At 42.2% G+C, this 16196-nt stretch overlaps 1 protein-coding gene across 1 annotated transcript in view; it reads right to left on the reverse strand.

The window, feature by feature from the left end:
• The window catches only part of LOC115147877 (arf-GAP with dual PH domain-containing protein 1-like), a 32005-nt gene extending 16118 nt beyond the window's left edge, over positions 1–15887 (reverse strand). Inside the window, exons 1-12 of the mRNA XM_029690141.1 lie at positions 15432–15887; positions 4980–5113; positions 4296–4387; positions 1979–1991; positions 1793–1867; positions 1607–1681; positions 1439–1495; positions 1179–1253; positions 932–1067; positions 645–700; positions 442–516; positions 74–208 (exon numbers count right to left, since the gene is read on the reverse strand). Coding sequence (XP_029546001.1) covers positions 74–208; positions 442–516; positions 645–700; positions 932–1067; positions 1179–1253; positions 1439–1495; positions 1607–1681; positions 1793–1867; positions 1979–1991; positions 4296–4387; positions 4980–5113; positions 15432–15519 — 1011 coding nt within the window. The 5' untranslated portion in view covers positions 15520–15887. The remainder of the gene's footprint in view (positions 1–73; positions 209–441; positions 517–644; positions 701–931; positions 1068–1178; positions 1254–1438; positions 1496–1606; positions 1682–1792; positions 1868–1978; positions 1992–4295; positions 4388–4979; positions 5114–15431) is intronic.
• Between the last annotated feature and the right edge of the window lie 309 nt (positions 15888–16196).

The raw sequence follows: 16196 nt of genomic DNA on the forward strand, positions 1-16196 counted from the left end.
ACTGTACCACGTACCACGGCACTGGCCTGACCTCGAGGCTCAGAGTCAGAGTACACTACTGATACCACTGTACCACGGCACTGGGCCTGACCTCATGAGGCTCAGAGTCAGAGAACACTACTGATACCACTGTACCACGGCACTGGGCCTGACCTCGAGGCTCAGAGTCAGAGTACACTACTGATACCACTGTACCACAGCACTGGGCCTGACCTCACGAGGCTCAGAGTCAGAGAACACTACCGATACCACTGTACCACGGCACTGGGCCTGACCTCACGAGGCTCAGAGTCAGAGAACACTACTGATACCACTGTACCACGGCACTGGGCCTGACCTCAACGAGGCTCAGAGTCAGAGAACACTACGATACCACTGTACCATGGGCCTGGGCCTGACCCACGAGGCTCAGAGTCAGAGAACACACTGATACCACTGTACCACGGCACTGGGCCTGACCTCACGAGGCTCAGAGTCAGAGAACACTACCGATACCACTGTACCACGGCACTGGGCCTGACCCACGAGGCTCAGAGTCAGAGAACACTACTGATACCACTGTACCACGGCACTGGGCCTGACCTCACGAGGCTCAGAGTCAGAGAACACTACTGATACCACTGTATCACAGCACTGGGCCTGACCTCACGAGGCTCAGAGTCAGCGAACACTACCGATACCACTGTACCACGGCACTGGCCTGACCTCACGAGGCTCAGAGTCAGAGAACACTACTGATACCACTGTACCACAGGCACTGGGCCTGACTCACGAGCTCAGATCAGCGACACTACCTGATACCACTGTACCACGGCACTGGGCCTGACCTCACGAGGCCCAGAGTCAGAGTAACACTACTGATACCACTGTACACGGCACTGGGCCTGACCTCACGAGGCTCAGAGTCAGCGAACTACTGATACCACTGTACCACAGGCACTGGGCCTGACCTCACGAGGCTCAGAGTCAGAGAACACTACGATACCACTGTACACGGCACTGGGCCTGACCTCACGAGGCTCAGAGTCAGAGTACACTACCGATACCACTGTACCACAGCACTGGGCCTGACCTCACGAGGCTCAGAGTCAGAGAACACTACCGATACCACTGTACCACGGCACTGGGCCTGACCTCACGAGGCTCAGAGTCAGAGTACACTACCGATACCACTGTACCACAGCACTGGGCCTGACCTCACGAGGCTCAGAGTCAGAGAACACTACCGATACCACTGTACCACGGCACTGGGCCTGACCTCACGAGGCTCAGAGTCAGAGAACACTACTGATACCACTGTACCACGGCACTGGGCCTGACCTCACGAGGCTCAGAGTACACTACTGATACCACTGTACCACGGCACTGGGCCTGACCTCACGAGGCTCAGAGTCAGAGTACACTACCGATACCACTGTACCACAGCACTGGGCCTGACCTCACGAGGCTCAGAGTCAGCGAACACTACCGATACCACTGTACCACAGCACTGGGCCTGACCTCACGAGGCTCAGAGTCAGAGAACACTACCGATACCACTGTACCATGGCACTGGGCCTGACCCCACGAGGCTCAGAGTCAGAGAACACTACCGATACCACTGTACCACGGCACTGGGCCTGACCTCACGAGGCTCAGAGTCAGAGAACACTACCGATACCACTGTACCACGGCACTGGGCCTGACCTCACGAGGCTCAGAGTCAGAGAACACTACGGATACCACTGTACCACGGCACTGGGCCTGACCTCACGAGGCTCAGAGTCAGAGAACACTACCGATACCACTGTACCACGGCACTGGGCCTGACCTCACGAGGCTCAGAGTCAGAGAACACTACCGATACCACTGTACCACGGCACTGGGCCTGACCTCACGAGGCTCAGAGTCAGAGAACACTACTGATACCACTGTACCACGGCACTGGGCCTGACCTCACGAGGCTCAGAGTCAGAGAACACTACCGATACCACTGTACCACGGCACTGGGCCTGACCTCACGAGGCTCAGAGTCAGAGAACACTACCGATACCACTGTACCACGGCACTGGGCCTGACCTCACGAGGCTCAGAGTCAGAGAACACTACCGATACCACTGTACCACGGCACTGGGCCTGACCTCACGAGGCTCAGAGTCAGAGAACACTACTGATACAACTGTACCACGGCACTGGGCCTGACCTCACGAGGCTCAGAGTCAGCGAACAGGAAAATGTGAAGTGTTCATTAACAGAGCTGGGATCAGTGTACAGCTTCAGAGACAAAGAGAAGCACTCTCCCCTCCCTCCCTCCATCTCTTCAGACACAACCTTCCATGTCAAGTACAGCAATCAGACAGACTACATAATAACCAGATGGGATGTGTGTGCGTTTATGCGTGTGTGTGTGTGTGTGTGTGCTTGTGTGGGTGTGTGTCCATGCTGCTGTCTGATGACAGCTGGGAAGCCCAGAGAGCTGATGAAAGGATTAGCGTTGCTGATTACGAGACGCAAACGAGACGACAGTGAGACGAAACTGACGAGACGAGCCATCGGTCCCAGCGTGAGATAAACACTTGACAGTCAACAACCGACGACATGCATTCAAACAAACCATCAAACACGCAGAAAACACCAGGTATCTCTGACACTCATTAAAACACGACATAAGGATTCATGATAGTCCCAAGATTACCTGCCACATAACAGCAGAGAATGATTTCTGTCTAAAACCCTGGTGAAAGGGGCCAAAACACAAAACACACTGACACCTGAGACGGTTGTTATCTCACTATTTCTGTCACGCTGGTATGAATGAGTCGGGAGACAGGCGCAGGAATGATTCAGACACCGTTGCCCTAGAGCACACAAAAATCTATCCATACCTTGGCCTAAACATCAGCACCACAGGTAACTTCCACAAAGCTGTGAACGATCTGAGAGACAAGGCAAGAAGGGCTTCTATGCCATCAAAAGGAACATAGAATTTGACATACCAATTAGGATCTGGCTAAAAAATACTTGAATCAGTTATAGAACCCATTGCCTTTATGGTTGTGAAGTCTGGTCTGGGGTCCTCTCACCAACTAAGAATTCACAAAATGGGACAATCACCAAATTGAGATTCTGCATGCAGAATTCTGCAAAAATATTCTGCCGTAGGCAGACATGGCTCTCAAGAGAAGACAGGCTATGTGCACACTGCCCACAAAATGAGGTGGAAACTGAGCTGCACTTCCTAACCTCCTGCCCAATGTATGACCATATTAGAGACACATGTTTCCCTCAGATTACACAGATCCACAAAAATGTGAAAACAAATCCAATTTTGATAAACTCCCATATCTACTGGGTTAAATACCACAGTTTGCCATCACAGCAGCAAGATTTGCGACCTGTTGCCACAAGAAAAGGTCAACCAGTGAAGAACAAACACCATTGTAAATACAACCCATATTTATGCTTATTTATTTTCCCCTTTGTACTTTAACTATTTGCACATCGTTACAACACTGTATATACACATAATATGACATTTGAAATGTCCTTATTTTGGAACTTTTGTGAGTGTAATGTTTACTGTACATTTTTTATGGTTTATTTCACTTTTATTTATTATCTATTTCACTTGCTTTGGCAATGTAAACATTTGTTTCCCATGACAATAAAGCCCTTAAATTGAATTGAGAGAGAGAGAGAGAGACAGAGACAGAGAGAGAGACAGAGAGAGAGACAGAGAGAGAGACAGAGAGACAGAGAGAGAGAGAGACAGAGAGAGACAGAGACAGAGAGAGAGAGAGACAGAGAGAGACAGAGACAGAGAGAGAGAGAGAGAGAGAGAGAGAGAGAGAGAGAGAGACAGAGAGAGAGAGAGAGAGAGAGAGAGAGAGAGAGAGAGAGAGACAGAGAGAGAGAGAGAGAGAGAGAGAGAGAGAGAGAGAGAGAGAATAATGAACAAGGAAACATATCCTATAACTAGTCTAAAACACATGACTGAAACTCAATGATTCCTCCTCCTACACATTAAACAGGAAATCAACGTCATCCTAATGTCTTTCTAATGGATTGATCATGATAGAGAATAGACAGTGTGTGTGTGTGTGTGTGTGTGTGTGTGTGTGTGTGTGTGTGTGTGTGTGTGTGTGTGTGTGTGTGTTCCTTTCAGTATCCTGCCTTAGCCAGCGCCTCTTTGCCATGAGTCCCCAAAAATATCCCCCTCATCACAATGTCATTATTACAATGGTCACGTTGCCATGGTCACCACACACACACACACACACACACACACACACACACACACGCACAGACACACTTACTGGCAGTCTTTGTGGGTAGGTTTGTAGTAGTAGACAGGAACAACCGCCTCATATTTCTGCTTCATCAATTCATTCCCATTCTCCGCCATGAACTGTAACACACACACACACACACACACACACACACACACACCCACCCACACGCAAAGAAGAGAGAAGTTGAGAGAGACAGAACAAACGGGTGGATGAGTCATGATTGCATGTGTCATACCATGTATTAGCTAGACACAGACAATTCCTTCCAGCGTTGGAGTGGATTGTTTTGAATGTGATATACGCAGCATAACCATTCATTTTCTACAGGATAATGTCCTATTCTTCAGACAGAGGATGGATGGAACAAAGCCTGTCTGAAATCATTTCATATTCATATCAAGTTCATCACTGAGTTATGACTCAGTCATAAATGACTATGTAGAGTCATGGATTCACACCTGGGTTCAAATACTATTTACAATCTTTCAAGTGCTTTGAGCGTCGGCTCTAGTCTGCCTGGAGTGACAGATGGGCGGGGTTTGCCATTTTGGGACTACTCTATCGGTCTGTTAAGCCAGGCAAGCTCAATCAAGCACAGATAAAGCATTTGAAATGATTTAAAATAGTACTGAACCCAGAGCCGATTGGATTTGAAGAAATGTATGTTTGCGAATATTCTGTTTTGGGGGATTTTGGTGAGCAGCTCACCGTTACTTCCTGGTCTTCCCAGCGGGAGAGGCCGAGGGATTTGACCTTCATTCCGATGTCGGGAATATTCCTGTGGATCCCGGAACACTGAACACAGATGAACACTCCTAAGGAACAGGAGCCCCAACTAGGATCTGATGGAGGGATGGAGAGAGAGAGAGAGAGAGAGAGGAAGAGGAAGATCAGAGAACAACAGAGAGAGGTATGTGGTTTCATTGGGAGTTTGTGGTAATAGATCAAATGGAATACCTTTAGAAAAATCGACATTTCACATAGAAAACATTGGAATGCTTGCTTTGACCTTTGTGCTCTTGAGCAAGGAGCAGATTCTCTGTAAAGATCCAATGATAAGGTGTATCGGATGGACAACAACATACCACACTACAACTCAGTACAAAGTGCTGGTCCACATACCTTCAGAGCAGATATGAAGGCAGTCAGGGGAAAAGAAACCTTCCTTTCTACTGAATGTCTCCCATCTCCCTCGATTGGCTCATACCTGTGTTTACTTTAGCTTGACCACACCTATCTTATCTACCTGACACAGCCTGGTGCAGGGCCAGCTACCAACCCACGGGGTGTGTGTGTGTATCTTAACCTACTACACCGTTTCATCCCCACAGACAAAGTCAGCGTAGGCCACAGAAACACTGTGTTGGTCTACATTGCGGTAGGCCTTGACCTATAGGTCTGTTCTGTTGGAAATGATCCGGTAGCCTACAGTAGTGTTAACCTACACAATGTCTTTCTGCTGTTCCCTTTCATATCCTACTTTGTTTCATTGTGATAATCACATGATGATATCTGGAGCGCTGAGTAGGCCTGTTTCACATCTAGATGTGCCTTAATAACCAGCACGCATTTCAGACTGTGGGGGAATCAAATCCAAAAAGATTTGAATGCTACTTAAAAATGCATGTTATTGCCCCGTGTATTGGGACCTGTAGGTACTAAACTGGCCTCTTCCCCATACATAAATGACATTTTATGAGTGACTTCACGAGTATTAACGTGTGAGTGTAGTCAGTGCCTGTCTTGTCCAGGGACTACTGCAGTATCCAGCGTCTGCCCAGCATGCTTCTGTCCTCATGCCATAAGACTGCCAAACAGCTAACAAAATGGCGACACAGACTATGTTGTCCTTTGTCTTTTGTTCTTATTGTTGTACTGTCTGTAAGCACCCTCACAGGGCCCTACACACGACACACACTGACACTCCAACACACACAACCTTTACTAAGGACATGCCACTGGCCCTGAGTAAAGCCAGTGTGTCTATGTATGTGGATGAATCAACACTATACATGTCAGCTACTACAGAGAGTCAAATCACTGCAACACTTAATGAAGAGCTGCAGTTAGTTTCAGAATGGGAGGCAGGGAATAAGTTAGTCCTAAATATTTTAAAAACTAAAAGCTTTGTACGTGGGACAAATCACTCACTAAACCCTAGACCTCAACTAAATCATATAATAAATCATGTGGAAGTGGAGGTGACTAAACTGCTTGGAGTAACCCTGGATTGTAAACTGTCATGGTTAAAACATGTTGATACAACAGTAGCTAAGATGGGTAGAAGTCTGTCTGTAATAAAGCGCTGCTCTGCCTTCTTAACAACACTATCAACAAGACAGGTCCTACAGACTATAGTTTTGTCGCACCTGGACTTCTGTTCAGTCGTGTGGTCAGGTGCCACAAAAAAGGACTTAGGAAAATTGCAATTGGCTCAGAACAGGGCAGCACGGCTGGCCCTTGGATGTACACAGAGTAGAGGTCGACTGATTATGATTTTTCAACGCCGATACCGATTATTGGAGGACCAAAAAAAGCCGATACCGATTAATCGGCCGATTTCTATATATATATTTGTAATAATGACAATTACAACAATACTGAATGAACACTTTTATTTTAACTTAATATAATACATCAATAAGATCAATTTAGGCTCAAATAAACAATGAAACATGTTCAATTTGGTTTAAATTATGCAAAAACAAAGTATTGGAGAAGAAAGAAAAAGTGCAATATTTACCATGTGAAAAAGCTAACATTTAAGTTCCTTGCTCAGAACATGAGAACATCTGAAAGCTGGTGGTTCCTTTTAACATGAGTCTTCAATATTCCCAGGTAAGAAGTTTTAGGTTGGAGTTATTATAGGAATTATAGGACTATTTCTCTCTATACCATCTGTATTTCATATACCTTTGACTATTGGATGTTCTTATAGGCACTATAGTATTGCCTGCCTAATCTCGGGAGTTGATAGGCTTGAAGTCATAAACAGCGCAATGCTTGAAGCCCAGCGAAGAGTTGCTGGCAAACGCAGGAAAGTGCTGTTTGAATGAATGCTTACGAGCCTGCTGCTGCCTACCACCGCTCAGTCAGACTGCTCTATCAAATCATAGACTTAATTATAATATAATAAACACACAGAAATACGAGCCTTAGGTCATTAATATGGTCAAATCCGGAAACTATCATTTTGAAAACAAAATGTTTATTATTTCAGTGAAATAAGGAACCGTTCCGTATTTTATCTAACAGGTGGCATCCCTAAGTCTAAATATTCCTGTTACATTGCACAACCTTCAATGTTATATCATAATTATGTACAATTCTGGCAAATTAATTATGGTCTTTGTTAGGAATAAATGGTCTTCACACAGTTCGCAACGAGCCAGGCGGCCCAAACTGCTGCATATACCCTGACTCTGCTTGCACAGAACGCAAGAGAAGTGACACAACTTCCCTTGTTAAAAGAAATTCATGTTAGCAGGCAATATTAACTAAACATGCAGGTTTAAAAATATATACTTGTGTATTGATTTTAAGAAAGGCATTGATGTTTATGGTTAGGTACATTGGTGCAAAGACAGTGCTTTTTCGCGAATGTGCTTGTTAAATCATCACCCATTTGGCGAAGTAGGCTGTGATTCGATGATAAATGAACAGGCACCGCATCGATTATATGCAACGCAGAACAAGCTAGATAAACTAGTAATATCATCAACCATGTGTAATTAACTAGTGATTATGTTAAGATTGATTGTTTTTTTTATAAGATAAGTTTAATGCTAGCTAGCACCTTACCTTGCTAGTTACCTTGGCTCCTTGCTGCACTCGCGTAACAGGTAGTCGGCCTGCCACGTAGTCTCCTCGTGGAGTGCAATGTAATTGGCCATAATCTGTGTCCAAAAATGCCAATTACCGATTGTTATGAAAACTTGAAATCAGCCCTAATTAATTGACCATTCCGATTAATCGGTCGACCTCTAACACAGAGAGCTAATATGAATAATATGCATGTCAATCTCTCCTGGCTGAAAGTGAGGGAAAGATTGACTTTATCACTACTTGTATTTATGAGAGGTATTGACAAGCTGAATGTACGGAGCTTGTCTGTCTGTACTGGCACACAGCTTGGACACCCATGCATACCCCACAAGACATGCCACCGGAGGTCTCTTCACAGTCCCCAACAGACTATAGGAGGCACACAGTACTACATAGAGCCATGACTGCATGGAACTCTATTCCACATCAGGTAACAGATGCAAGCAGTAAAACAGATAAAAATACACGTTATGGAACAGAAGGGACTGTGAAGAGACACAAGCATTGGCACAGACACATGCATAAAAACACACGATAACATACACACTATACACACACATGGATTTAGTACTGTAGATATGTGGTAGTGGTGGAACAGGGGCGTGAAGGCACACAGTGTGTTGTGAAATCTGTGAATGTATTGTAATGTTTTAAAATTGTATAAACTGACTTAATTTTGCTGGACCCCAGGAAGAGTAGCTGCTGCTTTGTCAGCTAATGGGGATCCATAATAAATACAAATACACTGACTCCATCATTTACTCACACACACATAACATATACACACATTTATAGACTACACACACCCACTCGGATACAATCATTACATATGCTGCTGCTACTATGTTTATTATATATCTGATGCCTAGTCACCTTACCCCTATACATACCAACCTCTATAGATCCCTGTACATTATAATATGGTACTGACCCTGTATATAGTATGTTTACCCCTATACATATCTACCTCTATAGATCCAGTATCCCTGTACATTATAATATGGTACTGACGCTGTATATAGTATGTTTACCCCTATACATATCTACCTCTATAGATCCAGTATCCCTGTACATTATAATATGGTACTGACCCTGTATATAGTATGTTTACCCCTATACATATCTACCTCTATAGATCCAGTATCCCTGTACATTATAATATGGTACTGGAACTGACCCTGTATATAGTATGTTTACCCCTATACATATCTACCTCTATAGATCCAGTGTCCCTGTACATTATAATATGGTACTGGAACTGACCCTGTATATAGTATGTTTGCCCCTATACATATCTACCTCTATAGATCCAGTATCCCTGTACATTATAATATGGTACTGACCCTGTATATAGTATGTTTACCCCTATACATATCTACCTCTATAGATCCAGTATCCCTGTACATTATTATATGGAACTGACCCTGTATATAGTATGTTTACCCCTATACATATCTACCTCTATAGATCCAGTATCCCTGTACATTATTATATGGTACTGACCCTGTATATAGTATGTTTACCCCTATACATATCTACCTCTATAGATCCAGTATCCCTGTACATTATAATATGGTACTGACCCTGTATATAGTATGTTTACCCCTATACATATCTACCTCTATAGATCCAGTATCCCTGTACATTATTATATGGTACTGACCCTGTATATAGTATGTTTACCCCTATACATATCTACCTCTATAGATCCAGTGTCCCTGTACATTATAATATGGTACTGGAACTGACCCTGTATATAGTATGTTTACCCCTATACATATCTACCTCTATAGATCCAGTATCCCTGTACATTATAATATGGAACTGACCCTGTATATAGTATGTTTACCCCTATACATATCTACCTCTATAGATCCAGTATCCCTGTACATTATAATATGGAACTGACCCTGTATATAGTATGTTTACCCCTATACATATCTACCTCTATAGATCCAGTGTCCCTGTACATTATAATATGGTACTGGAACTGACCCTGTATATAGTATGTTTACCCCTATACATATCTACCTCTATAGATCCAGTATCCCTGTACATTATAATATGGTACTGGAACTGACCCTGTATATAGTATGTTTACCCCTATACATATCTACCTCTATAGATCCAGTATCCCTGTACATTATAATATGGTACTGGAACTGACCCTGTATATAGTATGTTTACCCCTATACATATCTACCTATATAGATCCAGTATCCCTGTACATTATAATATGGTACTGACCCTGTATATAGTATGTTTACCCCTATACATATCTACCTATATAGATCCAGTATCCCTGTACATTATTATATGGTACTGACCCTGTATATAGTATGTTTACCCCTATACATATCTACCTCTATAGATCCAGTATCCCTGTACATTATAATATGGTACTGACCCTGTATATAGTATGTTTAACCCTATACATATCTACCTCTATAGATCCAGTATCCCTGTACATTATAATATGGTACTGGAACTGACCCTGTATATAGTATGTTTACCCCTATACATATCTACCTCTATAGATCCAGTATCCCTGTACATTATAATATGGTACTGGAACTGACCCTGTATATAGTATGTTTACCCCTATACATATCTACCTCTATAGATCCAGTATCCCTGTACATTATAATATGGTACTGACCCTGTATATAGTATGTTTACCCCTATACATATCTACCTCTATAGATCCAGTATCCCTGTACATTATAATATGGTACTGGTACTGACCCTGTATATAGTATGTTTACCCCTATACATATCTACCTCTATAGATCCAGTATCCCTGTACATTATAATATGGTACTGGAACTGACCCTGTATATAGTATGTTTACCCCTATACATATCTACCTCTATAGATCCAGTATCCCTGTACATTATAATATGGTACTGACCCTGTATATAGTATGTTTACCCCTATACATACCTACCTCTATAGATCCAGTATCCCTGTACATTATAATATGGTACTGACCCTGTATATAGTATGTTTACCCCTATACATATCTACCTCTATAGATCCAGTATCCCTGTACATTATAATATGGAACTGACCCTGTATATAGTATGTTTACCCCTATACATATCTACCTCTATAGATCCAGTATCCCTGTACATTATAATATGGTACTGACCCTGTATATAGTATGTTTGCCCCTATACATATCTACCTCTATAGATCCAGTATCCCTGTACATTATAATATGGTACTGGTACTGACCCTGTATATAGTATGTTTACTCCTATACATATCTACCTCTATAGATCCAGTATCCCTGTACATTATAATATGGTACTGACCCTGTATATAGTATGTTTACCCCTATACATATCTACCTCTATAGATCCAGTATCCCTGTACATTATAATATGGAACTGACCCTGTATATAGTATGTTTACCCCTATACATATCTACCTCTATAGATCCAGTATCCCTGTACATTATAATATGGTACTGGAACTGACCCTGTATATAGTATGTTTACCCCTATACATATCTACCTCTATAGATCCAGTATCCCTGTACATTATAATATGGTACTGGTACTGACCCTGTATATAGTATGTTTACCCCTATACATATCTACCTATATAGATCCAGTATCCCTGTACATTATAATATGGAACTGACCCTGTATATAGTATGTTTACCCCTATACATATCTACCTCTATAGATCCAGTATCCCTGTACATTATAATATGGTACTGGAACTGACCCTGTATATAGTATGTTTACTCCTATACATATCTACCTCTATAGATCCAGTATCCCTGTACATTATAATATGGTACTGACCCTGTATATAGTATGTTTACCCCTATACATATCTACCTCTATAGATCCAGTATCCCTGTACATTATAATATGGTACTGGAACTGACCCTGTATATAGTATGTTTACCCCTATACATATCTACCTCTATAGATCCAGTATCCCTGTACATTATAATATGGTACTGGTACTGACCCTGTATATAGTATGTTTACCCCTATACATATCTACCTATATAGATCCAGTATCCCTGTACATTATTATATGGTACTGACCCTGTATATAGTATGTTTACCCCTATACATATCTACCTCTATAGATCCAGTATCCCTGTACATTATAATATGGTACTGACCCTGTATATAGTATGTTTAACCCTATACATATCTACCTCTATAGATCCAGTATCCCTGTACATTATAATATGGTACTGGAACTGACCCTGTATATAGTATGTTTACCCCTATACATATCTACCTCTATAGATCCAGTATCCCTGTACATTATAATATGGTACTGGAACTGACCCTGTATATAGTATGTTTACCCCTATACATATCTACCTCTATAGATCCAGTATCCCTGTACATTATAATATGGTACTGACCCTGTATATAGTATGTTTACCCCCATACATATCTACCTCTATAGATCCAGTATCCCTGTACATTATAATATGGAACTGACCCTGTATATAGTATGTTTACCCCAATACATATCTACCTCTATAGATCCAGTATCCCTGTACATTATAATATGGTACTGGTACTGACCCTGTATATAGTATGTTTACCCCCATACATATCTACCTCTATAGATCCAGTATCCCTGTACATTATAATATGGTACTGGAACTGACCCTGTATATAGTATGTTTACCCCTATACATATCTACCTCTATAGATCCAGTATCCCTGTACATTATAATATGGTACTGGAACTGACCCTGTATATAGTATGTTTACTCCTATACATATCTACCTCTATAGATCCAGTATCCCTGTACATTATAATATGGTACTGGAACTGACCCTGTATATAGTATGTTTACTCCTATACATATCTACCTCTATAGATCCAGTATCCCTGTACATTATAATATGGTACTGACCCTGTATATAGTATGTTTACCCCTATACATATCTACCTCTATAGATCCAGTATCCCTGTACATTATAATATGGTACTGGAACTGACCCTGTATATAGTATGTTTACTCCTATACATATCTACCTCTATAGATCCAGTATCCCTGTACATTATAATATGGTACTGACCCTGTATATAGTATGTTTACCCCTATACATATCTACCTCTATAGATCCAGTATCCCTGTACATTATAATATGGTACTGGAACTGACCCTGTATATAGTATGTTTACTCCTATACATATCTACCTCTATAGATCCAGTATCCCTGTACATTATAATATGGTACTGACCCTGTATATAGTATGTTTACCCCTATACATATCTACCTCTATAGATCCAGTATCCATGTACATTATAATATGGTACTGACCCTGTATATAGTATGTTTACCCCTATACATATCTACCTCTATAGATCCAGTATCCCTGTACATTATAATATGGTACTGACCCTGTATATAGTATGTTTAACCCTATACATATCTACCTCTATAGATCCAGTATCCCTGTACATTATAATATGGTACTGGAACTGACCCTGTATATAGTATGTTTACCCCTATACATATCTACCTCTATAGATCCAGTATCCCTGTACATTATTATATGGTACTGACCCTGTATATAGTATGTTTACCCATATACATATCTACCTCTATAGATCCAGTATCCCTGTACATTATAATATGGTACTGGAACTGACCCTGTATATAGTATGTTTACCCCTATACATATCTACCTCTATAGATCCAGTATCCCTGTACATTATAATATGGTACTGGAACTAACCCTGTATATAGTATGTTTACCCCTATACATATCTACCTCTATAGATCCAGTATCCCTGTACATTATAATATGGTACTGACCCTGTATATAGTATGTTTACCCCTATACATATCTACCTCTATAGATCCAGTATCCCTGTACATTATAATATGGTACTGGAACTGACCCTGTATATAGTATGTTTACCCCTATACATATCTACCTCTATAGATCCAGTATCCCTGTACATTATAATATGGAACTGACCCTGTATATAGTATGTTTGCCCCTATACATATCTACCTCTATAGATCCAGTATCCCTGTACATTATAATATGGTACTGACCCTGTATATAGTATGTTTACCCCTATACAAATCTATACATAAATATCTTGCCTCCCTGCCTTTGACAAAGTGGGCACTGCTTATCACAGATAGGCATCCGCGCTCACCTAAAAAGCCCATAATTATGCCATTGGTTGAAATATGTCATTGTTTTGGGGCAGAATTAAGTGAGGTCTTATGTGTTGTTGGAGGTGGGTCTTGGTCAGTTTAGCTCAGAAAATGCCACCCTCGCCAATCTCCATGCATAGGGCCGGTGTTGTGCCGAAAATCTCCCCCCTGCCAGAATTCTCCCCCCCTTCCCGTTCTTCATTATTGCGACTTGCTAGTTGAGATTTCTGCTCTTCACTACATTGTCAGTTTAGCCTACATTTCACTGATCTTAGTAGCGGAAAGCATTTTTGTCTGCAGTTTTCGGTTTGGATATTTGTTTCAAGTGTATGGGGCCGTTCTAGCTTGTATGGTGCCCTGGGAGACCCCCCCCCCCCCCCCCCCCCCCCCTCAGCACCCGCCTGCACCCGGGGCGGCATCTACTCCCTCCTCTGATTAATATAACACACATACATGAATTATTCATTTCGGTTGCCTATCCTGACGTGAAGTTTGTTCTATAGAAAGTATTTGACTCTGATGTGTGCCACTGAAAGTATTTGACTCTAGCCACAAAATGAAGGAAATTAGAAGGGGGGGTCTGGCAGGGGGGGATTTTCGGCACAACACCTGTTCAGCTCCTAACCTTAACCCCTAACAAATACACCTAGCTAACATTAGCCACAACAAATTGGAATTCGTAACATGTCATAAGTTTAGCAAATTCGTAAAATATTGTACGAATTGCATTTCAGAAGATATTGTACAAATTGCAATTCGTAACATATCATACGAAATGGAGACGGACATCCACAAATGAATACGAAACATAACATATCATACTAAATGGTGTTTCGGATTTTAGTACAGAATAATATGAAATGCTCTGAGACCAGGTTGCAGACTGAAGCCCACAGAAATACATACTTTTGGAAACAATATGCTTACTTTTTGCACCGTTCACCGTTAGGTTACAAATGAAAAGTCGATTTAAAATGCAACTAGGCCTATTCTGCTCCTACATTTCCCAGAGCAACTCAAATAGGCCTAAAATAGGCTAAAGGTATTTTTCCACCTGTACATGTCAGCGCCTGTTGCATGCCAACTCCCACCCTCTCTCATCTACACTGTCTAGGCTAGAAGGTTCTTTGCAGCAAAGCTAGAACATCAGTAGCACATTTCTATTTACCAGGCGCGCCACAGTCTGCGCACGCGTCGTTCCCTGGCTTTTGAATGATCTCTTTCAAGAGACGAGAAACTCTCTCGTTCCCAGGCATTTCCAATCCTTTAAAACAGTCCTGAAACGAGAAGACAACCGACAAATCACAGCATAAAAGTGTGTCTTCGGGTGGGTCCTCGGCTGCCTACACACGCAGGCGGTAGCCTAGACACGAGAGGATGAGGTATGCCACACTCAACTGAAAGAAGAAGGAAAACGAAACTTCCACTCAAACCGATTCTTCCGTTCGGTCCATTCAGTGAAACACTTGCATGGTTCTCACCGCCCAACTTGAGTTTTGTGCGAACTCCCTTGTCCTTGATAAAAAGGATTTGTCACAACTTGTTGTTGGTTGAGCCTCTCTCTCTCCGACACCTTTCCGAGAGGGTGTGTGTGAGGGGAGGGAGCCTAACCTACACTCGGAAGTGAACTGCCGGTTTGTTCAGACTTGCTGTTCCGCATAATTGTAGGGTACTCAATCAGATAAGAAAATGACTGTTCTGTAAAGGTTGTAGTGCCACATTCCACCGCTAGATGGTAGCAGTCCACCAGCAAGGAGAAGTCAGCGCATAGCTCAGCGCTCCAAGGAAACCAAATCATGTTCAGTGTGTCTGTGGATGTGTTGTCCTTTTAAGTCGCTGTTTCGTATTAAGTATAGACTATTACAGGAGCGTAGGCTATTTGGGGGGGGGGGGTGAAAATGTTTCATATTTATTTTATTTTTGAACCTCGGGG

Source organism: Salmo trutta, chromosome 14 (assembly GCF_901001165.1).
Source record: "Salmo trutta chromosome 14, fSalTru1.1, whole genome shotgun sequence".
NCBI classification, from domain to species: domain Eukaryota; kingdom Metazoa; phylum Chordata; class Actinopteri; order Salmoniformes; family Salmonidae; genus Salmo; species Salmo trutta.